This window comes from Opisthorchis viverrini (genome assembly GCF_000715545.1).
Source record: "Opisthorchis viverrini unplaced genomic scaffold opera_v5_385, whole genome shotgun sequence".
Classification (NCBI taxonomy): domain Eukaryota; kingdom Metazoa; phylum Platyhelminthes; class Trematoda; order Opisthorchiida; family Opisthorchiidae; genus Opisthorchis; species Opisthorchis viverrini.
The window spans coordinates 73,762-100,489 of NW_008752037.1; the positions used below are offsets into that span (position 1 = coordinate 73,762).

The following is a 26,728-nucleotide window of genomic DNA, read 5'->3' on the forward strand; positions in this document are numbered from 1 at the left end:
TTGCACGCCTTGCACGTGGATTTTTCTTTGTTTAGTCACCTCTAGGTGACCGCGGTGCTGCATCAGTGAGTCCACTGTTTTGAATCGACATCGATATTACTTGTGCAGGCTAGAGCATTCCGCTCCTTTAGCCGGTCTTGTTATGCAGCGCACTCATTCCGTAGCCTGTTAGTTGACGGGAAATTTATTTTACCAGGCATTTGTATGCTTGATTCACCTTACAAGTCATTGTGTCGCATACTCTGTAATCAAAATCAAATCTTGAAGTCATTGTGTCGCATACTCTGTAATCAAATCTTGGTCCTTCAAGCATCTGAGGTACGAATCCCTGCATGCTCCACTAGAATTCCGCGTGTTTTGTCCACGTAATTGACGCTAAATTGATAATTCCAAATCCTTTGATTCTCTGGATTATTTTGCAGCCTTTCTACAGCCGTTAGATGACCCAAAAAGAGAGCAGTTTTCTGACTTAACCGTCCCTGTTACCCAGATTAGAGCGAGTGTTTTCTGCAACCAATGACTCTAGTGGTTACGTTCGTAAAAGGGTCTAAAATTTAAGCTCGTCATTTTATGACTGTTTCTCCTGGAAGGCCCAACTTCATCTCTGACTCAAAGTTTGTATACAGCCACACCTTAAAGTGGGCCTGTGTTTAGTTATAGTTTGAACACACACAGCAATACATTACAAGGGAAACGAATTTCGACAGTTGTCCCAATCAAGGCCAATTAATGGCCCTGAGAGAGCTGCGAAAAACTGGGTGTTCACTGCTTCGAAACGACCAACGTTCCGTGGTTGCAAAGGAAACATGGAAACATCAAGTAATATTTACAGGAGATAGTCGTTTTTTAGGTGAGCGATGATGAAAAGGCAGAGTACAATGATCGAAAGCTCGCAGAGCATCATCAGTGCTGACTTTCGATTTCATGTTAGACCAACAGGCAGTCATATTTTATGTTCGCAGGATCTGCCTGAAGATGTGGATTATGTATCTGGCTACCACATATACCCACTGCAGTATAATTATGCCACATTTCTGCGCTACAGATCCCGCGACCATTCACGACATTTCCCCATACGTGCGTAGTTTGAACCCAACGTCTGCGTCACGGCTGCTTTAGTATGGGCTTGGATAACCTGGCAGTATCTCACTCCGCGTGCTTCCTTTGGGTGGCATGGCAGTTAGGCACCGAAAAGTGTGTTACGGCAGCGTAGCATCAATGTGGAACACTGATATTATGCTGTCGATGATGATGACGACTAAAACGACCATTATCATCTCCTTAGGACTTTTCACTGAATGCTTCATCAGTCGACTCACAACACGGCTTTGCATATACTGTATCGCGTATTTTCACGCATCGTGCGTTCACAACGAAATGGAACGAATGCTTATGTTGGTACGGAATGGCTATATAGACTCCTATCAGCTACACCTGGGGAAGAAATTGCAGCGCTGATTGTGAAAAGGTGCTTACTGTGATATAAACATTCCTCCTACTAGGCTCCTCTTCTGTATTCTTGCATGTCATACACCGGAAAATGTGCATCACCATCGGATCTACACGGCAACACTTAGAGCATTCGCTTGGAACGTGTGGCTCAATCCTTCGTTTCTTAGAGAACCAATATATGCTATCATGAACAACTGCAAATTGTCGACCGTTGATATCTGATGAAAGAGAATCAAACCTGCTTCGATTGTGACTATCTGAAAATCCAGCCATTAGGCCGTTGACTAGACAAGATTTCCCTCTTGTCCTTGGCGATGAGAGGGGGACTGGAGGGACTATGGGGACTGTCGTATAGTATTCAGAAGCTCCGTGACACCGTGCTGTGAAGACGACAATTTAATGAAACCCTCCCGAATGTTCTAGTGTACCATCAGTCGGCTTAGAATTTAGCGAAACTAGCTTTCTTACTATCTGTGATCTCGTTTATCAGTCGGGACGAAATTCAGAATGTAAGGGGACTGGAGATGAGTCGGTATTTTTTCGGAATTTCAAGCCATTGGAGAAAGAGTTGATCTGTCGTTTTAGTGGTGAACCCAGTCGTGGTCTTTTTTCAACGCGCTCTGAAATAATCCTACGTTCACTCGGATAACCAAAAGGTCGGGCCCGTCCCATAAAATGCCGAAGAAGCAATTGTTTTCAGCCTTGGCCTTGGTGACACCTAGGGCTTGTCGAAACCACTCGACTTAATTTTCTCCCACAGACCAGTCCTTCGGACATTACAGCAATTGTCCCCAGTCTTAATGAGCTTTATTTAGAAACCTTATGATGGATAACTCATGGTTGTATCAGGTACAACTGAAATTTTGGTCGATTATGAGAAAATCCGAAATTGGTCGTCTTCACAGTGAACGAGTTTTCGGCATTTTCCAGCAAATAAGTGAGAGAGAGAGAGAAAGAGATGAAAAACTGGGTTACGACCTATGGAAAACAGCATCATAACGTCTTACATTCTTGGGAAAAACTTATCAGCTGGTTGGTCTCACTGTCAGAACTTCCATTTTATTTGGTCGCCCATGCACTTGGTCCACCCTTGACAAAAGTGTCACTTCACGGCAACACACAACGAAGTAGTAACGTTTAGACATTTATTATAGCTTCATTGTGGTCCTTCCGAAAGAACGAGTCCTTACCTGCAGTAGACGATTTTGCCTTACCAAGGTGGCATCCATTTGCAAAAGACACCAAACTAACTAACTAACTAGACAGTTCTAGTGTTATGTTTCTAATAAGAACTTGCGACTGACCCTTGAGTAAATGACCAGTTAGTCATCCTGAGTTTACTTTTCCTCTTTCTACGCCATGCCGCTAGATAGATCATATAAATCACTAAGGGTGATATACTGTCAGACACGCATTGAGAGATCGTGAGCGGAGTTCAACAGTTCAATCAACGGACCCATTCAGTCAAAGGGCGTCGTTTAACCTTCCGTTCTCATTTACACACTTCCCCTTTGGTACGGTATTCAGATTACGATAAATCACAGGTACATTTGTTTGGAGTCTTTAAAAGTCGGCGACCACTTGCACTCAATGAAAAATTTGGCTGTGTTCCAATTGAACACTGGCGCTCCGGTTATGAATTAGTCCCATGTTCTAGTTCCCATCACGGATTCGGTAATTTTTACGTTTTTTGAGTTCATTCTAGTTAACGACATCCCAGGTCTCCTAACGGATGAAATGACTCATGTATGACAGTCAATGATGGTGATGACCAAAATGTCCACGATCAACGGATCTCTTCTAGTGGTTGGATGTAGTAATTTGTAACCATCCCGTGCAACAAGGAGATGGATCGTCTCTTCCCAACGAGTCGTTTGACTTAATGGGATAGTTCCTAGTATTTCCTATTTAGCTGATAATGTTGCAGAATTTGCAGCTATCTCCCGTTGGAGCGGTTCGCTGTTTGATCCCGTGACAAATTTCAAGATTCCTTCAACTTCTTTAGTCGACTTAGCCGCATTGTGCATCCAGTTTGCTCGTTTAGATGGACGTGCAAATTATGAGATGCTGGCCTACAAAATGGGACCTGGTGCAAGTCCTGTTTTATGTGCTAGAAGCTCACAGGAAGCCGAACTCACATCCCTGCATGTGAAAGCGTGCCCCCATATGTTACTCCCTCAGATTTTCACTCATCGTTGCGCTCCGAGTCACCAGCGTTATCGAAAAGCAGCTCTCTGTTCAGACTGCATGGTTCACGTACTTGAATGTCCGATAGGTCGTGGGTCAGAATGGATTTAGGATTTATCTAACACTATAGCTAATCGATGATACAGATGGCTTTTTAGCGCGTCGCATTGTCCGCTAATTACTCCGTTAGTGAGCTCATTGATCGCTGCTCATAACCTGTATATTTACGTCTACTATTGTTCCACTTTGCCGATAGTGTGTAACAGACATGGACTGGGTCGGATTTATTCTTTGCCAAAGTGTTCGAATTATTTGCGCGGTTTTTTTGAAGTCCCTTAGAAAGGACACTCCATGGTGATTGTAGTGTTATAAAATTTGCTGTCGTGCGGAGGACCGCAGTTGGGAGTACTGGGGTACTGGCAGGTCGCCAAAGTGTAGACAGGATAATACGCACTTACTGAACTGGTCTTGGCAACTGCAAAGCTCTGTCCAAAACCTCAGCTGATTGCCGAGATGGAATGACTGCAAACAGGCCCTCGAGGGTAGCGCAGTAACATAAGTGGAGCGATTGTCATGTCGTATACCAGTTGTTATGACTGAAAAAGGATTGATTTATTCCGTCGTTCTACACAGAGAGCTTTGCAACGGTTGGGGTTTTAGTTTTGTTATTTTGGAGCATTATGACGAAAGTCATGATAAACAAGTGAAATGCTCTCACATGCAGTGTATTTTTTATGACGTGATCGCGCCTGATGGTTTCCCGTGAACGGATGACGGCAACATCGACCCTATCCACGTGGTTTGTATTTACTTGGTCACGTGAGTAGGATATGCTTCCGCCACTGGACTGTTTGACCTCACATCTGGCGCAGCGTAATGTTCATTTCAAAAAACCGTGTTCACTGTTATTTTAACCGAGGGTCTCATCGGCCTGTGATTTCCCATTGCCGTCCAACCAGCTGGCAAACATTGGACTGTACGCTGTTCGTGTCAGCATGCATTAAGGACAGTTTTCGGCTGACCTTCACACCAACTCCCCACAGATGGACTAGCTTTGTTCCCCACACGTCCATTATTCCTTTCATCGATTGATTCATAGGCAGCTGCCGGCAGAGCCAATCACATGTCGGATAGATCGATGGCTCTGAACCAGTCCTTGTTCCTTCCTAAGTTAGTAGGCTGTAATGTTACCTGCTGCGATCTGCTTCATCTCAGTGGGAGAAGCTGGATTAGTTTGTGTGCATAAGGCAGATTTCCGCGTGTTTTCCTCCTAGTTAGATGTTGAATACGAATACAGATGATCCCAATAGATGATAATACATTTCACCGGTTGGAAAGTGAAACTCGAATTTCAGATCCACCCGGATGTCCAGCCTTGAGTAAACATCCAGCCCGATGTGAAATGAAAACCGGTTTGCTGATTTTTGATGATATACGCTTACTTGGTAGTCTGCAACCATAGGGCGTCCCTTTTGTCACATGACTGTAGACAATCGCATTACGTAATGACAATACAGTTGTCACGTGATCAACACCAAGCATTTTGTTTTCGTGCACGCGGCTCATCGCGTGCCAGACATCACGTGACTTGCCTTGTCCGCATTTCTGGGCCCAGACAGGTCAGTGTGTCATCGGTGAAATGTGCGGACGCGGAACCTCAGCATGTCCATTGTTATGTCCATGTCATTATTTAGCTTTCCCACAACTAGTTTTTTCTCAGTCTCTCTGCATTAGCAACGTGTTATTATGGGAATCTTTCTGTTAGGATTTCTGCCTTCTAAATAAATTGACGGAAAACTGGCAAAATATTTTCACGCGTCTTACATTTGAAATGCCGTCATTGTCTGGCTGAATACTCATTGGTGGACCAGTATTCAAAGGGAGCTCGAATCCGCTCTTCATATCGATCTGTTCATGATAGTACTTTGACGTTCAACACGTGTCCTGCCCACCATACTATCATTTATTGAAGAGCATGGTCACAAACATTGAAAGTGGATGCAAGCGACGAATGCGAAAGGATAACAGGAGAATATGAGAGAAAAGAGAGAAACGTCTCATTCGAATTCATGAAACCAACAGTTCCAGTCAGATGAGATGAATCAATGGCAGCCTTGTATGTGTACTGGTAGATTTCTTTTAATGAACTTAAGTTTACTGTACTTTTTATGAGTGCTGTTGGGAACAGGTTCTTGCTGAAGTAGATTCGCAGAGAAGTTCCAAATAACTTAACCTTTTTCTCACCAGCTGATGAACGCACTGATGGGTTACGTCACTAACACCACAACGCTTGTTAATCACAAAGTTACCTACTTCCATGGACTACAGATAGATGAGTTTCACAGCTATACCAGAGGTTTTTACGGGTTCGGTCACCTCACTAGCTGGTCATATCTTATCAATGTGTTCCTAATGGTTTTACGCGGCGAATTCTCAAAGACAAAGTGGAAGCGTTTTGCTATTCAGCTGTAATCTATCTGCTCAGGCCTCTTTGATGATTTTTTCAGACGCATAACTGTTATCTCTAAAAGACTGAAGGGTTTGTACCGGTATATAATGCATTTAAACAACAGAATGGAGTAAAAAGCAAAATTTGCCTTATTTCTCTTACTGTCACACTACACAGACGGTGTCAAAGTGGCACTGTTTTTTGCTGCGTGTTGCTATTCGTTACCAGCCATGTAACTAATGCGGCTTGCATGGATCAACAAAGCAAGTTTGAGACCTCAGGTGGTTCACTCGGTATTAACTTCCGGATGGTATGAATTGGAATTTACTATGCTCGCATTTTTCCCTATCGATAGCAAGGTCACTTCTGAGTGAAACTCACTCTCGATTGGTATTGGGTGACAGGAACTGGTACAAGTAGGTCAGTTGCATGGGTCTTTTTCTTGCTATGCTCGCTGCCCAAAGTAGTTTACTCTTGTCCCTCAGAGTGTTGTGTTGGGTGTCTTGAAAGTTTCACAATAAGTTTATAATAGCTTTGTAATGTACTAATTCATAAGGTTGCTGAAAATCCGTCGACAGCCCACGACCGGTTTCGCCCTTCTTGGGGCTCATCAGGTAGGCGCAGTCCCAGGGTTTCCGTCAACCTTATGTTCTACGTTAAACTAAATTGCACGAAATTAGCGAATATACACTTATTTGCAAACTAATTTGGTTCTTTCGAGAGACTCACCTGGAACCCAGCTGAATCTCTCGTTTGTGATGTTCTCAGAGATGTTCTCGAGATTTCCAAGCGGCTATGAGTCGAAGTTTTGCGACGAGACTTGCAAGTAGATTGTGAGAGAACATAATAAACGAGAGGTTCAGCTGGGTTTCAGGTGAGTCTCTCGGAAAAACCAAATTAGTTTGCGAACGAGTGTATATTCGCTAAGTTCATAATAAGTTTCACAATGTGCTTAAGTCATGTATGGGCGAATCTGATAATCGGAACAATCTATAGTTGAGTTTTAGTTGTTTTGTCCAAAGGGCTATCATTAGTAAAAAGAGCCTGAAGGGATCAATCTCATTATAGAAGTCCTCATTTATCGGGAAACATTGCGAAATCAAGATGAACATTCTGGCGGTTTTTTTATGATAAAGTGTATTGGGCGGCGATGGCGAGATGGCTCAGTGTTTAGAGCGCGAACTTACTGACCAGAAGGTCCGTGTTTCGAACCCGACCTATGCATCTCGACTTCTTTCTAGGTTTGCGTGACCTGGCAGTATCGCAGCCCTCTTGCCTCCTTCAGATGGTATGGCAGCTAGGCACCAAGTGGGCGTCACTGCTGGACCACTGGACAGCGTCCACCTTTACTGTGCGCTACGAATATCAGGACGATGGAGTTGACACAACTGGTTTTATCAGAAATGAAAACACCTTGCGGGTAACTGGGCCTTTCTGTGAGAAGTCGACGCCCGATGATTTAGGCAACACTGGATTTCTTGATGTGTACTAAGTGATATGAGGATTGTGATTCAATACCATATCCAATTCCAAGTTATTCACCGTCGTGCAAGTCCTGGTGGCACTCAGCTCGAGACCGAATCATGACTGTTTTAGGTAGCCCTAGCGATCGTGGAGCGCATACGAACAACATTTCCCGGCCATTATATTACTCCTGTACTCATGTTGCTCATGTATCTAGACTGTTCTCAAGTGCAACTGCAGAACGAAATTCAAAAGTTGGATTTCGACAACCCCCTACCTTACGTGTAGACTGCTGTGTTATCTAATGCGGTGAATTCCAGAGGTCGGATCAATTATGCACGCCATTGAAAATAGCAGACACTGAAACAAAAAGAAGAAAAATGCCAAAAATATGGATGGAGGTTAGCAGGCTCATTCTTGTTGTTGCCACGTCTCAATCAGCGTGAAGGAATTTTCCATGCCGATTAAAACGCACATAAACTTAGCGTGAAAGTTGCCACATTCCATTCCTTAGTAAATCATGGGATCAGGCAAGTTCACTGGCCGTACACTTTATCGGTAGTTTGCTGTCGAAACACTAGCTGATTTAATTAGATTAACGTCTAACAAGCAACCTGTAGCTACCTGGTTATAGTCTTGGAAACAAAGCGCGTGCGATATGCTAAAAGCAAAGCTTATTTACGCATCTACGTTTCTTGGCGGGGTATTTATGAAGTCATGAAACACAGCCCGTCACCTGATTTCGTAGTTGATTTGCTCTTTTTTATCTCTGCTGTGCGGTTAAAACAGTTTTTCTTTTCATTGTTAATTTTCGCTTCTGTGTTTCAAAGGCTACTGAATCTAGATACTTAATTCTCCACTGATATCTCGCTTGGTCTTAATTAGTGCAGATTGCGTAAAACATGACTTTCAAAGCTACACAGACCATTTCGTGTTGTCATCTTTTGCGGTATGGGTCTCTGTATTGTATGGTGTTCCACATTTCTGAGTTAGTCTGTGGCCAGGAAGGAACGACTTATAACAGTAACCTCAACTTCATCGCGGAACCCTGGGGGTTAAAGGGGGCATTCCAATGACTATCAGTGTTGCAGGGACTCGCTACCTTTCATACTATGAAAGTGATATGTACAGTAATGGTAAGCAGATGCCACCGGTTGCTCATTGAATCGTTGGAATTTACGTGCCTTTCGGTCAACCGGAAATTTGATCCACCGTTGCCGGCACGCCTTTATTAGCTCGGCAATTTCGCGTGGTCTTGACCGTCGGCTTTCTACGTCGTTGGTACGCACACGGCTAAACGACAGTCTACCACTGTCCTGCAGTTCGTACGTATATGCACCCGTGCTTCTAACTCGCTACCACACACGACCAATGTGTACACCCGCATGAATACGAGCCGTCCCTAAATGACCTCAAAACGGCAACTGTTATTGATGCTGTACACAAAACCATGTCGCTTGTGCATAGTGGGTGGACTTGTTCTGTAAACCACACAGAGCTCTAATTCCGTGCGGACTTCTATAGTCGGCCGTTCTAGGGTTCAGTCTGAAGTAGCACCAAGACTTGAGTGCCACTGTGTGGCAGTTGGTCGTAGCGTTGAATTCGGTGCAAAAAAATAGGGCCATTATGCCTGCAACACTACTCTGCGTTGGAGTAAATTCAGTTCAATAATTAGAAGTTCACCTCTCATACCCGTCTCGGAGGTCGGATTACCTGCCCTTGTTTAGACTTCAGATTGTTCACCGCTCCTGTTCGCGTGAGTCAGGCAAACCTTACTCATTATATGCTCGATTTTGTTTGAGCAGTCATCTGGTTGATTCAGGTTTTCTTTCTACTGGTCTGCGCAACCACTGTATTCTTGCCATGTAGAGTTAAGAAGTTCTTTTTGTCGTTTACTTATTGGTCCTTTCCTTATCTACAGCGACCACTCGAATGGGTAGAACGAAGTTGTTGGCTTCTGTTGATGATCAGTTCAAGGACACTTAGACGAACCGAAAGCGCTCTGTGCAGCTGGTTATAATTTGTCCTACTACTTGTGGAAATCAATCCGGTTAAGTCTTTCAGGCTACAACAAAGTCTCAGAACGGTCTGTACCAACAGTGTTGCTAATCAGTAAGAGCGATTCTGATGGGAACGACATCCTGCAGATACGCCGGGAAAACTCTAATTGGTTGCTGCCATGGATAATGACTCAGTTTAGGTCTACTATGCTTGGGATAGCGTTTTGGTCAGTATATAAACCTAATCTACCGACGAGGAACCCAGTGTTGCTTAACTGAGCAACTCCGTTGCTCAGTTAGTTCTTCCGAACGCCGTCTAATTCGTGTGCAACTTCGAGCAATTCCACGCACAGTCTGCTCGCAGTCAGTCTCAGTTGTTCTGCCTCTACTGCGTACCAACTGACATAAATATTCATTTTGATCAAAATTGTGGGTGACGAAGGCACAGACTGGCATGTTGTTCGAACAAAAGTATCACTGGCATGTTTTAATGACGATGTGAAGAACTGTATTTGAGCTTAGAATAAACACAGATACGTCATCTTTTTGGAATGGGCGTTGGTCGTGGTTTTCTCAGTAATTTCACTTATTCCGGTATTAACAGAAAAAAACTGAGGAAATTCGACTTCCACTGTAGAATTGTGGCTAACATTTTTCCAGGAATAAATCAATCACTGTTTAGATGTCTAGCTCAGGACCCCGAATAGACCAGATATTTCAGAACGGAATCGGCTGTTTTCTTGGAGCACATATATAACATTTTACCAAATGATGGATATATTAGAGATCTTCAGGAATAGGGTTCAGAACCCCGGTAAAATTAGCGAAACCCGCAGCTCCAGATCTTTACAGCTTGGTAAGTAATTTTTACGGAATCGTGCTAGAATCAGTCACTGTTTTCAGCCCCAACCGCCAGGTTAGCGATTTTTTTCTTATGGTCTCTATCTAAGCCAGGTGGGAATCACCTTAATTAACTGTGTTGAGAAATTGCCATCGTCCCACCGTGCAAGTACTTGCATGCCACTTGCAGTTATGAGCGCACAGTATGGGTCACGGTCATGCAGGAGTGTAGGTTCATGCAGCAAACTCGTTTTGGCTGACTCCTAGACTAATCGATGGTATCGCGGGGCCTAAGTCGATCGACCTCAAGAGCTTCATTCCAACTTGAGTAACTATCATATTCAGACGGTTTGTCTCAGGAAGATGAAAAGTGGCATTTTGGTGGAAAAAGCATGAAAAATTCAGGTGGGTAGGCTTTGACATTATAAAATTATGAGGAGACGAGTTCATGTCCTCATTTTCCGGTCTGTTCGAATAGGTCTTATTTATTCCTTCATAATGAAAAGTAGCTTAATATCTTATTGCTGAAATCTCCTCTTGACTTCAAATTTGGAAGTACAGCAAGGGACATTTTAGTTGCTCATAAGCCTATATGTTGTTTGAAGAAAGCTAGTGGTTTCGAGCTCAGTCGGTGAATATCAAGAGGAACAATAAACATTCAAACTGAATTAGGACCACCAAGCTTTTGGAGCTGTAGAATCTGTTTCACATTAGTTTATTATTCGTGGTCTAAAAAACAACATTAACCGATATTCACACTCCTTGTTCGTCTGTTCTTTTACCCTAAATTATAAATTACTCCAAGCGTCGTTTAGGGTGTAATGCGTTCGATCATTCTAATCAAGCTCAGCTCCTCTGCCACCCAGAGTGCTTGGGTCTGACCTTTGCCGAACGCAAGCAACGCATTTCGGGCCACCTGCTGGAGGACATTTGGGGACTAATTAAGGATAAGATGTCCTGTCAGTTAGTAACCAGTCCACGGAGCTCGTTTGCCCCGTAATTTAATGCTCAATTACATTGAGTTTGTCTTTGATCAGTGGTTCATGAGTTCCACCTGTAGATCTTATACAACCCCCGGGGACACAGCAGATAAGCCATTTTTTTGTTTCAGAGAGCAACCGAACAGGCGGGTTAATGGTCCGTAGAATCTTTTTTCGATCTTTTTCCGTCTCTTATTATCCCATCTAATCGAACTGACAATCGAAGTCCGGGGCGTTATCAGCCTACCGGCTACCATGTGAGTTAAATGGAATGATCACAAATCGTCGGTTATCATGCGGTCTTAGCTCGCATTAGCTTAAGAGCTGAAGTTTGGGCTGTTGACTGAAAGGTTCTTGGTCGGAACCTGCCTTTGTCCTTTTCATCATTCTTGCCTACCTGGTAGGATTTCGAACCTCGTATTTTCTTCTGGCACACCGTAACTGCCCCATGAGGGTGCTGCAGCGGAATGTCCAAATTTCGGAAATCTGTTGGACAGATAGTTGACATCGGTATCTCCAACATTTTCTGTATCTCCGGCATGCACACGATGAACGTCTGGACGTAGAGAATGTCTTTGTTTGCCTTTCATGGACGTCTGTATATCCATTGCAGTTGACTCAACATAAATATATGTTAACAAAATGCATCTTTCAACTTCACAGATAATAATAGTGGCTTGTATTTTTCCGTTTTTTTTTATCTCATTGTAGTGACGAGACCTTGGTATTCATCCGCACTTAGATACATTGTAAAAATTTAGTCGGCGTTGATTTTCGCCCATCCAGTTGATAACGGTCTAGATTTTCCCGTCACACTAATGCGCCAACAAACCAGACGGGTGGAGTGGCATTGTCTGGAACAGAATACGACTCCATTTGCCTAGGGTAGACATGGTCTTAAGCACTCGGCCATTAATCACGTGTTTATTGATTCGCGTCTAATCCCGGACACTGTAATTGTTCCCAGAGGAAAGGCAAAATGTTCGCCGGATTCTCGGAGGTGTTTTTCTTCAGCTCAGTGGTATAGAATTTGATCCAAGACTGAAGAATTGCCGCTGCAGCTTTCGGGGTCTATGGCCGAGGCGATACAGATGCGGTCATCTCCCGTGAAGAGACAAATGTTGTAAGAGAGTATCTAGCAATTTTGGTTCACAAGTTCAGTCACTTTGAGCTGAAAAGGAAGGAACACTTTTGGATGGTTACTTCTGGGTAAAGCCGTTCTGGAGCACCCTTCTGTGAAACCTCACAAGTTCTTTCTAAAAATCCCCCCAGCCGAGGATGAAACATGAAGCTGAATTATATTTACACGACAAGTTTGACTTCCTGTGTTGCTTGCATATCAAGTACGGTATCCTGTTTATATAACATTGCATCTACAGAGCAGGCGAGTTCACCTGTCAGTGCCAAGAGGTATGTCCTTTGGACCTCACGAATGCAGCAACTTTTCGAGTTTCACCGAATGCGCTTGTCTTCCAAATCATAGTAGAAACTCTACTGCATTAGGATAGACACACTTGACCAATGAACCTTTGATAGACGTGAAGCACCGTTGAGTTGGCTTAGAAGAAATGATTAATATGAAGGGTGTAACCCATTAGTTTGTAGTCTAAATTGATAAATTTAAGTGGTAATGATCACCCAGCATGGTAGGGAAAGATTTTATGTGCATTCTCCACCAGAACATGCACATGGGCTGTTCATTCCAAGTAGTCATACCAAAATTCATACCGGGATTTGAACACTTAGCTTCTCCAATGGTTCTTTACGCCAGAAAACTTTTACCTCCAAGCCGAGGACCTGGAACCACACCAAAGCATGTTTATCGTACGCATCGGTCGGTCGCTATAGCCCAGTTTGCCGTTCTGTCCCTCACCGTGCCGCCTAACTGCATTCTGCCGTTTGAGGTTATATTACGGATAGGCACTAAACAGACGCGCTGTAAAGAAGCACGCTGAATTAGTGAGTATGAAGACTGTGTTACCGTATCGTACTTGCGATTCCGAAATGCCGCTTAACTCAGCCGACGGGCATTGTGTATACTCGCTACACTGCTTTTATGGATGGTGATTTGGTGGTTGCGCGTGTTCTGATGAACAAAGTGCTCATAGGATGCACTGTGGATGCATAAATCCTTCGAAGTGCAACGCTTGAAATGGTACACTCTTTGTCGTCTCGATCCAGGAACTATACTAGCCACAACTGGCGTCGGAGCGCAGCTGGTGCCTCGTCGAAGAAATATGACCATTATTTTCGAGATTTTCAACGCCGCCAAGTGTATCATCCTCCACACCGTGTCTGTTAGTTGTCCTACCACACTGTGAATCCATTAGGCAATGTTCAGGTGGGTGGTCGGTTGAGAAAGCTTGACAGATGGTAGCATGTGATGGATATACTTTGGCATGCTTTAAAAGTCCCTTGCTTTGATAGTGCAACTTGTCTGGTATGACGAGGTCACAAATGACCTTCACTAAGATATTCGAATAAATCAGACAGTCAGATACATCTCCAAACTTCTTCAGAAGCTTCCAACTCACTTGTATACATACTAGTGATGAGCTTCTTAGGTGAATTTGTATGACACACGGTGCATCTATTCACCGAAATAATTTGTTTACAATGGCAGACCCCCAAACGCAGCTGCCGTCTGCAAGCAAGCTAATCACTCAACCACATAACATTACTCAACTGCATGACAGTGAAATCAACAAAGCCTCACTTTTGCCTTTTAACAGGTCAGTAAGTTCTAATTGTGGTTCAGTTGCAACACCTTCAAGACTGCATTCCAGAGGATTCTGGGATGGCAAATTATATTTTTCGGACTGGGAAGAAACCCAGTACGTTTTTGTAGGCATAGGTAAGCACTCAAGCGCTTTTATCCAAGAATTACTGAGTTGTGTAGATGTGAGCTTCCCGCCGGGTGTGTTATTCCGATGAGGAGGGTGTTCTTTGGAATTTTAAGACTGATAGTCCTTTCCTGATGCTTAACTATTCCGACTGGATCATCAGGACTATGGGCAATATTGGATTCACTTCGAACCACTGAAGAAAATGAAATTAGTTCCGGTTCATTCCGACTGGATCATCAGGACTATGGGCACTGAAGAAAATGAAATTAGTTCCGGTTTATCTTTCCATGTGAGAAACACCTCAAGGTCAACTTTTGCGTTCATGAACTTGGTTGGATTTAACAGCCCATGACCACCGAAATGAAGTGTGTGGAAGAAATTCGCGGAATTCAGAACGAAGCTCTGCAAAGCAGTTAGAAACTGTCGGAGCTTGGGTGTATGGGATAGAATGGCATAAACTGGCTTTGTGGTGGAAGTGGTAGTCAAGTGTGCTTCGGGAGTGCTTGCACCCACTTGAAATTCCGAAAAAGATTTCTTCGAGTTGGTAGTTTTCAGGCTCATTCCAGTTGGACCTCATATGCTCTGAACTAATGGGCACCGTCTGCTAATTCGACAGGTTCTATGTCTGATGGAAGGGTGATTAAAATTCTTCAGTTCTGATGTGAAGTAGGAACGGTTCGTACTTTGGATACCCGGATTAGGTAATGGAAATCTCTGTGCAATACGTTGGCGAATCGCCCTGTTTGTCTAATGTATCAATCACTCCCCGCCTACTTCTAAGTAGCCACTTTTTAGTTCTCATTAAAAAAAGAAGTAAAAAGTGGCTACTCTATGTCGGTTCAAAACATGCGTTTCACCTAGACCTGGCCGATAAGCTCGTTGTTTTTTAACAGTTCATCACTGCATCATGCTGATCGATGACTCGTTAGCGTGACTTTCAAATACTGTCTAATTATAGGCTTACCTTTCTGTGCGTCGTGTTTGCGGGTAGTCGTAACGTATTTGGGAGTGCGTCACCTACAGCGACCTTCAATTGCACTTGGTGCATGTTTTCTCTGCTCAAACAACCCGACTTCCTTCAGGAACGCATTCGGATGAACAAAGGTAGACAAAACCGTCATTTGAGAGGTGCACAAAATAGTTGCTTATATGGCGGAAGAAAGTGAAACGCAACGCCTTACGTGCCTTTAAATTTTTTCCGGCACATTAAAGTGGTACAGCGCATATTGCCACATTTTGTCCCTAACCACATTAGATTGCTTGTGAACATATTTGATTTAAAGTGGTTCACCTCCCAACAGGGAACTCTGAAGAGAGAGAGTCATTGGTCACATTGTTGACCGTGACCTATTGTGAGTAGTCACTAGGAGAGACCAGAAAGTCCCCTCTCCCTTGGTACTGTATCTGCGCTCGACTTCACGGTTGTTTGTATACTCTTATTGGTTTGTTTTCTGGACCGGACAGCTCGATTGTGGACGTTTCATCACCAGTCGAGAGAATATCATCAGTGTGCCTTAGGGATTGAAGTTCAGGGTCCCGGTGCTCAGTACCAAATGCCGTCGTGCCATCTACTTAGAGATTCTGACCGCCACTGTAATTTTATGACGGTAGGGCTGTCGTAGGTAAAGCGCTGCCTAACGCGATTTAATCATTTTGCTTTTTTTCAGCTGCAACGAAGTAACGCATCAACATGGTTGCCAGCGAATTTCTCGGTTACATTCAAACCTTTTCTGCCTGTAACTATGTGGGGTTTGAAGACTTGGCTGATCGGGCCAATTTCCAGTGGAACGTTATCATTATACTCATCTGTATGGTTCTCGTCACTCTGCGACAATATTTTATGACCCCACTGGTGTGCTACCTACCCACAACGGTGAGCGGCGTAAATGCAGACTCTTATATCACAAACCTATGCTGGATCGAGGGTACCTTCCCAATCAATTTGACCTCGGGTATCGTACCACACAGGATGGAGGAGTGGGATGCAATGAGACCACATCAGATGAGTAAGTCCGTAAGAGGAAATTGATAACCTATTTATTTAACCCACTTGCCGTTTTATTGTCCATATTCTGCTATGTGGTGGTTGTAGAACCAAATTCGGTATTTTCAAGAAGTGCTTTAGTCCATCTCTTGCTTTGTGTTCGCTGAAGAACCTGTGAAAGAGCCGCCTTCCTGGGTTAGACCTGAATTGTTTTGTCAAGGCCTTGACGATAAGCTATTTAACTGAGAACATCATACCCTTCCCTAAAGAATGCATTTATTATTATTTCGTGGAATTGTGCGTTGATTAAAGTGGCATGCAAGGCCTTTTTTCCCCACAAAACTAATTTTCCGTGCGATAGTGAGACATTACATGCACTAGCCAGACTCTCCTTGATGCAAATACTTCGACGGATGTTTGGACCGTATCCAAAGCTCGCATCAACTTTTCTTCCGATTTGCCTGTATTTGCATTATTTTCACTCTCGGTTGAAGATTCCTTTCCTCATCCCAGTACAATTATTCTTGTTAGTGCTCAATTAAGTGAGTAAGCCATGGTCCAAAGAGGGTGATTGTGCTGGGGCTGAAGTTGAGGACTGTTCGGAAGAGATTGATATGAATGAAAATGCAACGAATTCCGCAACTTATCACAATTGGTGGTCACAATTGATGGAATATTGCGGGTATCTTTTGTTAGTTTGACTGAAGTCCGAAATATGATACGTCGGATCATAGCAACACTCAATCTCGGTAAATGCAAGAGTACCTGTTCTTAGAATACAGCCGTCAAGATTTTCCTTCTCTTCCGTGAAGCGAATTTCTAATGCACCCTTTTGAAAAGCATCAGACTTGTGCCGAATTCTTGTATCAGTATAGCAATTCAATTTGCTCTAGACGCAGGCTACTGCTGTTAGGCGCCTAACGAATTTATTAAAATCACTCGTATAAGAAGTTAAACCCTTATCACCAACCATTGTTTTGTGCTGAGTCCACCATTTTCTGTCTTTCCAGTTTTGGCATCGTATTCTTTTCCCACCCTGGACTCAAGCCGGTGACCTGAATATTCTGCCACTTTATTCATTTTTGGTTCGTAGCACGTTCATAACACTGACTCGCAGACATTTCTGCTCCGGTTCCACTTCGTTCTTCTTCCTCGTGTACTTTTTGTAGATGTAGTGACCATTCGAGTAGCTCTGTCAAAACCCGGATGCCCTAGATTTTGCTCGCTGTTAGCACACACTCTTCAGACAGACTGCGACATCAATTTGACCGTTTTGGCTATAGGCCATCAGCCTAGAACGACTGCTTATATCGAATGTGTGTTGGATTGTTTGCTTCCGTATCCTGTTCAAATAGGTTATCGCGTGACTGCCTATTGCGTAATTTACAAATACATGCACAACCCCAGCCTCATCCACAGTAACTCACGGTCACTCTTCTCCTCTATCCACAGATTACTATCAGTGGGTTCCATTGGTTTTGGGGTTGCAAGCTATCTTATATTATCTGCCACGGATTTTCTGGAGCATATTCACCTACAACCGCACGGGTACCGATCTACAGAATCTCGTTCGAACCGCCAATTCAATTACCAAGGAGGAGGGGGAGAAACGTTCCAAGATGGTCCAACACATTGCGCGCACTTTAGAAATCCTCCTATTCAGTCGACGTGAATATCGTGGTGGGTCAGGTAGCCTTGCTGATCGTCTACGACATTCATCAATCATACCAGGAAAACGCCACGGAAACAATCTTGTCTACGTCTACATTACTGTAAAGCTGTTATACGCTATAATTGGAATTTGTCAGCTGTATATGATGTACCTGTTCCTGCGATTCGACGCCCGTGAAGGCTATTTGTTCTTCGGTTTTCGCATATTGCAAGATATCATCCATGGGAAACCGTGGACTGAGACACAAATATTCCCCAGAGTGGGCATGTGCAGACACACACTGCAACATGTGGGCGCCAGCAACAGATTGTTTGCTCAGTGTGTTTTGCCAATCAATATGCTAAACGAAAAAATCTACGTATTCTTGTTCTTCTTTCTGGGTGCGGTAATGTTGATCACCCTGATTAGTATTCCTCTGTGGATGAGCCGAATGGGAATGAAGAAACGTCAGCGTCATTTTGTTCGACGCTTCCTCAAAATCGCAGACGTATTTGACAGAGATGACCCAAAAATGGCACTATTGGTGGATCGCTTCATCTCTGAATTCCTCAGGCAGGACGGTCATTTCATATTACGGATGATTTCCATGAATGCAGGTGACCTGGTCACTGTTGAGATTGTGTGTTGCTTGTTTGCTGACTATAAGAAACACTACATGGATAAGGATTTCCGTGGCCCACCAATTGTTCCGAAACCACCGAAATATTTGAGTGAATACGTGCCGCGTTTAAACCATCTTTCTGGTGACATGCCGGCCGAGATTGTAGACAAGAATCACGGGGGATTTATGAGTGCGCCTCTTGAGCAGGGTGGGATAGCAACGGTGCGTCAACGACCTCTGCCAACAGCACCTTATCCTGTCACCACTGGTGGAAGTCCTGTGATCATGAAGTCTGCCAAAACAATCGACTACACTGAAATGTATCCCATCAGCCGCATACGTTCTAGTCCTCCAGGACTTAATGAGCCTGATGGATCAGGAGAACAAACTCCTCCAGACCGTGCAACACGACCTGAACAGAGGGCAGCTCCTGCACCAAGGCCAGCTGAAGAGGCTGGTGAGCGCGAATCTACCGTGAAGAGAGTATACCATCCACCTTGTGAAGTATGATACCTATGTACCGTTTTTTATTCCGCTCACTGAGGGATACTGGTCTCTGACAACTTTGTCCATTTTTTATCCTTTGCCCACGTTCAGGTTTCACCTGTTAAAACGATCTCACTTTTGTACTCCAATACCTCAGGTCTTTTTAAGCGTTTCCTCGAATACGTATTTTTTAATCCAACTGCGCACTTATTTCCTAGTCTCACAATTCGCTGACAATGTGACGAGAATGTGGGTCGCCTTTTGCGATTCCCTTGACCGTTTGAATCCTACGTCATTAATTCTCGCCCAGCAAATACGTGGCTTAGAAATGCTCCACTTTTTAAACCCCACACAATAAGTGGCCGTGTTACACTTCTCCCTTGTGTTGTTTTTCTACGCATCTTAATTGTCAATCAGTTGGTACGTTCGTTTTGTGCATTGTCAATTTTCATGGAATAAATGTTTGTATTCATGGCGATGGTTGCTCAGTCAGACAGTGTTGGATAGCCTATAATCGACCATGTTTTTCAGAATGGTTGGTATCTATCTGAGTTCAAGGGTGTCTGGCCAGACGCTGATTCACATGGAAGTCGGTGCTATTTCCGCCACCGGTCTTTTCCAGGCCGAGAGTGGCTATGAAGCACACAAAACACGCGGCCGATACGTAGCTCGTGCACTGAGTGGGTGGGGAGGCCACGCACAAAGAAAAAATGAGCCGTCGAACTCCATCTTCTAGTTAGCACTCCTGTGCTCCTGGCAGGTGAGCTTCCGAGCTTGGCTGGGCGTGAACAGTCTATTGGTTCGCTCTTCCTCGAAATGTCAGAAAGGTTTAATTTTATCGAAATTCACTCATTTTAAAAACATCATAAGTGAGATATTCAGCTGGGTTCTAGGTGAGTCTCCCGAGAAACCAAATCTGTTTGCAATTTGGTACAATTTGGCCTCAAGCAGAACATAAGGTTAACGGAAACTCGGGGACTGCGCCTACATGATTAGCCCCAAGAAGGGCGGAAGCGGCCGTGGGTTGTCGAAGAATTTTCAGCGACCTTGTGAGTAATGCATTTGGTCTCTAGGTTTGATTTCATCTTCCAGGTCACGAGATGCAATCATTCGGGTGCTAGTGTTATCCTCATATCATTGGTCCTTAATATTCTTATTTTTAGCAAAGGAACCAGTGGAATAAGCATTACTGGGAGCAGGTGGATTAAACATAGTTCTCATCTAACGTCTGGCTTTGCAGTCTGTTTCCTGTAAGCTACCTGACAATGGTGTCTCACACTTGGTTCCGGAATGTGGGCCACCGATGCTTTGGACAACATGAAGAATGTAAACTCACTTGACCCCGTACACATGGTTGTCGGTTCTCACCTCTGTAAATCTCGTAGTTGTTGATTTTGACAGTCATACGTGTCTCCATTCTGTGGCTCATATCATGCTGTCTATAATTTACTTCGACCTCGGTTTGCTTCGTTTACGTTGGAGACGTGCCTTTGGTCGATCTCTGAGGTTTAGAAGGACGAGTTTGATCACAATCGGCAACTGACAGCATCACAATGGAACCGGCTGTTTGACAATACCAACCAGTCATTTTGTACGGCCTGCGTTCAGCGATGGACGTTTAGCTGCCTGATCGCACACTCACTCATACTGTTTATCGGTGAAGTCCTCCAATATGAAAGCAGATGTTAGGTAGATTTAGACCACTACTGAGCGTGCGTGTCGTGTGATGGAGGAGCCACTTAAGGGTTATTTGGTGACCACAAGTTTGTTTAGTTATTCTCAACGACAGTTCTTGAAACTTGTTGCTTTCGGCTATGCGCCACCTATTCACAACCACACGTTAAGTTCCGAGTGTTAAGTCCTGGATAAGTAAGTAGCTTATGCTTCTTGGAAAATGGTTTTCTATTTTGGTACTAGGACAAAAGGAACATCGCCAACGATGAGGAATCCATAAAGACTACCCCAAAATTTAACAATCTGAACTAAAGGAGCACCTACAAAGTACACATCAAAAATTACTTTTCAGAACCACAAGCAGAGATTTCAACGTACGCTAATAAATCAATAAATGTGCAGGTAGAATATATGTATAGATTATAGCACATGATAATTATGCGTATTGTGTAATAATTTCTTATGGACTATACATGAATATGGATACGTATGAATACGTAAATGAATTTCAAGTTCTGGTGAAAGCACGCTTGAATGAGGTCCGTTAAGCTCAAAACGATATTAGTGACGAATTTTAACACTAATGCTGTCCTTGTGTGACTCGCCATGATTTTGAGCAACGACGTCCAAAAAATTTGGTCTTAGCCAGAACAACAATAAATAAAACCTCCCGAACCAACACTCTTTTCAAGGCTGCTGAAGGATCGCCTTCCGGTTGATAGGACTAGGAACTGTGTATACAAAATAAAATGTAACGACTGTACGAGGGTTTATATAGGTCAGACAGCCAGGGAATTGCACACCAGAATCGGTGAGCATAAGCGATCCATTAACAAACCGCCGAAAAACGCAGAGGAATACCAAGCGTTAGTCAAAGATTCAGCAATGACAGGGCATGCTCTAGACACTGGGCATAGGATAGATTTAGAAAATGTGGACATCCTGAGACGGGGCTTAAGATTCACACCACAGCGACTGGTGGCCGAGGCGGTGGAAATCGCCAAGCATCTCAGTGTGAATAGAATAGAGGGGGTAGAACTTGCAAACGTGTGGAGAGCGGTCTTAGATCAGCCGAGATAACACGAGGCGGTGTGCAGTTATCAGCGAAATCGCTTGGGTCTAGAAGTACAAAAATCCAAGTAGCGTTAGATCCAATTAACCACCCCACTCCCATCCCCAAACTGAATGTCCCAGCACCCTTGGACGAACACAGGTGAACGAAATCTGTGAACGACCCCAAGAGGAATTTTCCATTAAGGGGTCCTAGACTGAAGAAGCAGGGACGAAAAAATCCGGGTTCATCACACAGACGAACCCCCCTAACCGATCTATCGTAAAGCTTGGTCATCCCCACTAATCACCAAACAGGAACATCAGACTTAACACCCAGCACTGATCACGTCACTAGTCATAAGGAATCTCACGATTGGTTCCCTGACTGCCTTAAAAACCCAGTCAACCTACTTACTCACTTGGCCTGACGAAGCTTTTGTGTCAAAAGCGAAACGTTGCCCAGAAATAAATCCATTGATTGTTTACCAAACCACTCTGAAACGATGACTTCCCAACCGGTCCCAAACATTTTCCAGTTGTATTAAAATGTTATTTGAGTGCACCGCTCGTTAGCGCCTAGTTAAGTTGGATTTGGAAGTATGGACGCACTTTCATAAAACGAACTACTCACAGGGCTGCTAAAAACGCTTTTACAGCCCACGACCGGTTTCGTCCTTGTTCGAACTCATCAGGTGGGCGCGGTCCGCGAGTTTTCGTCAACCCTATATTCTACTTGAACCCGAATTGGACTGATTTCGACTCATTTACATACCAACTGGGTTTTGATGGGAGGCTCAACCGAATCTCTCGTATGTGAAATTTATGTGAGTCTCCCGTGAAAACCCGGTTGATTTGAAAATGATTGCGCTCGTCAATATGGATACACTTCACTTTTGACTTTTGAAATTGCATTTCCCAGTCGTTTCAAAATAATCTGGTGTGAGATGGTTACACATTCGGCTACTCCGGACGCCGATCCACTGAGCTAATACGACGAATTTGAGTAAATCGTCGAGCACCAGTACTACATGTAAACTTCCGTAAGTGTGTAGGCGTTGCGAACCGCTGCATTAGGCATTTCTCACATTAACATCTTATCAATGACTGTCTTTAGGCCACAAAAATGTTTCGAGTAGGGCTCTCCTGAATCCTGAAGTCACATGACCGAAACCCATAAGCATTCAGTCTGATAATTTCTAGTCTCACCAGATACGATTGGAACACTCATCTGACTCGAACAAACTGTAATCCAATCATACTCGCAAAACCTCAGAATAAAAGGCTCAGTATCAAGGTGAAATCGATTTATGAGCCGACACAGTGATCAGAGTGCTGGAGTAGCAAGGTCAACCAGACAGCTCCAAAGGTCAGAAGGTTGGTGATTGACTATTCCTGCGATTTTGGAATCAAGCTTATTGTATTGCTTGTATGATGCACTTTTTACCCAAAACTGACGAATCATTGGGCGGGTTGTGATTCTTTGATCGTAGGCCATATTTGAGAAACGCCGAAGAGCCTGTTCCGTTTTCTCCCTTGTCCTTTTGTGAATCAAACTGGCCGGTAATTCATCAGTGCGCAAGACGGTTGATGCTCAGCCAATTCGATGGAGATATTTGGTTCATTGCATTTGCCGGATAAATGCAACAGAAAGCGGATATATGTGTATCGTACGATGTACTGCTTCCTTTTGGCTTCAGAACACTACCGTCGGAAACATAAGGACAGTCCTTAAGTTTTACGACATTTGGAGATAGTAGGTTTGTTCACAATGGCATTTCCGCTGTCCCCAGATACATGTGACAAATCTTCGATTATCTGTTCTCGGTACGTAACATTCCACTTGCAATACGACTAAAGTTCATTCAGGATCTCCCACGGTGTATGTAAGTTTCAGCACTCAGAAAATAAGACCTAAAATGCATACCGGAAGTCTTGTTGTTTTTACACCAGCAGACAAACTTCACTTTTGACCGAATGGCGATCTGAAGTGCATGGTAGGTGAGCAATTGTAGGCCAGTTCAGTGAGGAGAACTGAACTTATTGCAAGGATGAAGAAGCTAGTGATCATGGCCCTATGGATCTTGAGCTTGTCTAGTCTGGTAACTCCCAACCGCTTCTGTGATACACGTTACGTCATCCGATCGAGTATCTGTCATAACCTGTTGAGACAAATTAGAGTCTCCAGAGTTATCCACAGTTAGCGTAGACCAGTACCATATGAAATTATCTGAATGTCAACACATACGCACCTGAATTGCTAACCATAGAAGAGGTCAATGCTGACACTTTTAATTTACCTCTCAGATGTGGGCGTGACGAAATTGGGGATAGCAGGTGAGTTTTGGAAACATCCAACGCACTTTACGGCTACGTAGGGGCTGCCGGTTAAGACCCCGGCCATCAATCCACCATTGAAACGTGGCATTTAGGAGACCTAATCGAGTCTAATTTCCCCCGCCATGTTCTAGGTATTGGAGAACCGCGTAAATTAAGCCGATCATGTTAGAATTAGTCCAATTCGTCTAATTAAGGCCATCTTGTGTTCCAGAATACCAATGAAACACAATTTTCCAAGGACGGGAGCAAAGCAAAACAAAACCTGATCCACGGTTTTGTTTCTTTTGCAGAAAGACAATCCTGCTGAATTACAAGTTATTGATTCCGGGATTTTGTGAAATCGATATTGCTCCGGACAAGGCAATCAGATCTAGTTCGATAAACACAGATCAGTGTGCCAAGCTGATCCAAAAAGGAATGCCAGTTCATTACGGTTTCCCTGAAAGCTCTCCCAGTAACACCTGAGCGTGCTAAAATATTTGACTTTCATTTTCCGTTCTCATATAAGCTTAACATGAACAGTCGGGAAGCTTCGGAGAAGGAGCATTCCAAACTCCAACTTAAAAATTATAGAAACGCCGATTTCCTGTCTTTTTTCGCCACAAATTTGGCCCAAAAAGTGGAGGTTTGTGTTTTTATGACTGAGATATCGTACTTTAACTTTAACTTTGTCGTATATTATCCCTCCCGGCCAGTGTCTTTCTCCGTTTCAGAAATGACTGCTTTTCTATCCCTCATTCGGCAATAATGCATTGAGAATAAAGTTTTGGGACGAAACCTAGTGTTCTAATCCCTGACTGCTAAACTTGGCTTCAGTCCACATTCTTGGAGTTAGTGGACAGGCGTCCACACCGGTTTGGTATACCATAGGACAATCAATCAGTCCACGCCCATCGATCGGTCAGGCTGCAGGCATTGCATACTTTTGAGGACATATAGCGAGTAGCCTGAGCAAGCAAAAGGTCTGTCTATCCAATCAGCACAATTTCAGACAGTACAAACCCTGGACAGTCGATTTTTGAAAAAGAGATTTTCCCAGCCAGTGGGTTAATTTAGGACACTGGACAAGGTAATAGACTGGCTCACGACAGTGTTTCATGTCGATATGGGAACAATTTAATAAGTAGATTCACAGTTATTCAAGTAGAAAGCTCAACATATCTTTCCTGGCAAGTGAAAATTATGGGTGGGAATTAACAAATCGGATAACGTGACTTGTTTCTATTCGGTTTTATTCCACTGGCCATAATCGAGACTGACCCCAATTTCGGTCATTTGGGGATATGCTCTATGGTCCGAGTGGGTGTGGGGTGATGTATGGATCCTCGGTGTGGGGTGATGTACGGATCCTCAAAAATATTTTACCTATGAATTCTAACAAGATATATCATCCGTGGGTTTCCTGGTCGTCTGTTTACTGGCTCCGTGGTCACCCGTACTTGGTACTCCTATTACCAAGTACTGGGAGTACTCATTAGTGCTCCTATCCAGCTTCATTACTGAACTTTGCATCAGGGGTCCAAGGTTGTTTGAATTTGAACATCAGCACTAGCAATCAGAACTTCACAATTTTATTCATGGGTTTTTCTCTGTCAGAAGTTGCCCCGGCTTCCAGCTCCATCTTCGTGTGTTTAAACTAGACGTTTTGAGTTCTCGAAGCTGCCAGGTGAATGACTGAATTATCTGGTTTCTGTTTTGTTATCCCACCAAGCACTTGGTTGCCTTAAGGGAATCAGTAAAGTGGCTTCTCGGTCAATTTGTTTCTGTTGTTTCACCAGACATAAGCTGTTGACGTGTCTGCATACAAGATAATGCTGAGTTTCGGCAGCCGTCCTTCACACCATATTGTTGGACACAGGTGTTGCGGACATCATTAGTGAAGCAGTCAAGTATCTACTGGAGTCCAGCTGTTCAGGGTTTGTAACTAATAACGGTCGAGTTGTTTAATTCCAAGGGTACTGTGTACGTAATCTTGTTAGCGGTTTTCGAAGCAGTGGTATTTTAAATGATCGGCATGTGAACGGCTCAATCCCCTGCATAATACGAGATGTCTTCAACAAGTATCGAGTTGGCTGTTAATCACAATCAACAGCTTAGTAAGTTATATCGTATCACCATTTTATGTGTTTCCTCTCTTGATTGCCGTCATGGTCGTTAGTTACGGTCAGTTGCACTGTGATGGAGTTACTAGAGTTTTTGGCACACAGTTACTGCCTCCTAACCCAGCAGTTGGGAGGCTGGACAAAGGACAAGCTGCTATATGTTTGCTCGAAAAGTTTGGGTGATAATGTTGTCACTGCGACATGATATACTTGTGTTAGGCTTTGCGTACTTTCGTTGCACCCGTTGCTTGCGGGGATGCTTCATTTTGCACAGAATCGTCGTAATGAAGAGTGAAATTTCGGATGGGGTGAGGTTAATAATGTTTTTTCAGTAAACACGATCATTCCAATTTGTTTTTAAGTTTATCGAATGGGAAGTCAATTTAATTAAGATGTAACATAGAACGGCAAATCCGTTTCATCCTTCTGCTGCTTAGACGCGTAACTGTGGTCTTGCCACTTTACTCAGAGTTTAATGGGAGTAAAGGAAATCCACGGATAATGTAAAGTCATGGACCTCTTGATCAGTAATTTAATTTTTGCTCCATGAGCAATTCCTGGAGGACCAAATGGAGAAAATACATATCTAGCCACAAATATG

At 43.7% G+C, this 26,728-nt stretch overlaps 2 protein-coding genes across 2 annotated transcripts in view; one reads left to right on the forward strand and one right to left on the reverse strand.

Moving 5' to 3' along the window:
- T265_15179 (hypothetical protein) overlaps nt 1–11,980 on the reverse strand; it is a gene marked incomplete at both ends in the record, with an annotated part of 46,695 nt that extends 34,715 nt beyond the window's left edge. The window contains one exon of the mRNA XM_009176938.1: nt 11,770–11,980. Within this exon, the coding sequence (XP_009175202.1) occupies nt 11,770–11,980 (211 nt within the window). The remainder of the gene's footprint in view (nt 1–11,769) is intronic.
- Nucleotides 18–19,390, forward strand: T265_10539 (hypothetical protein; the record flags this gene model as incomplete). Its single annotated transcript, XM_009176939.1, has 3 exons — nt 18–65; nt 15,886–16,224; nt 17,655–19,390. The coding sequence occupies 2 exons, from the start codon at nt 15,909–15,911 to the stop codon at nt 18,983–18,985; spliced, it is 1,647 nt and encodes a 548-aa protein (XP_009175203.1).
- Nucleotides 19,391–26,728: the final 7,338 nt, after the last annotated feature.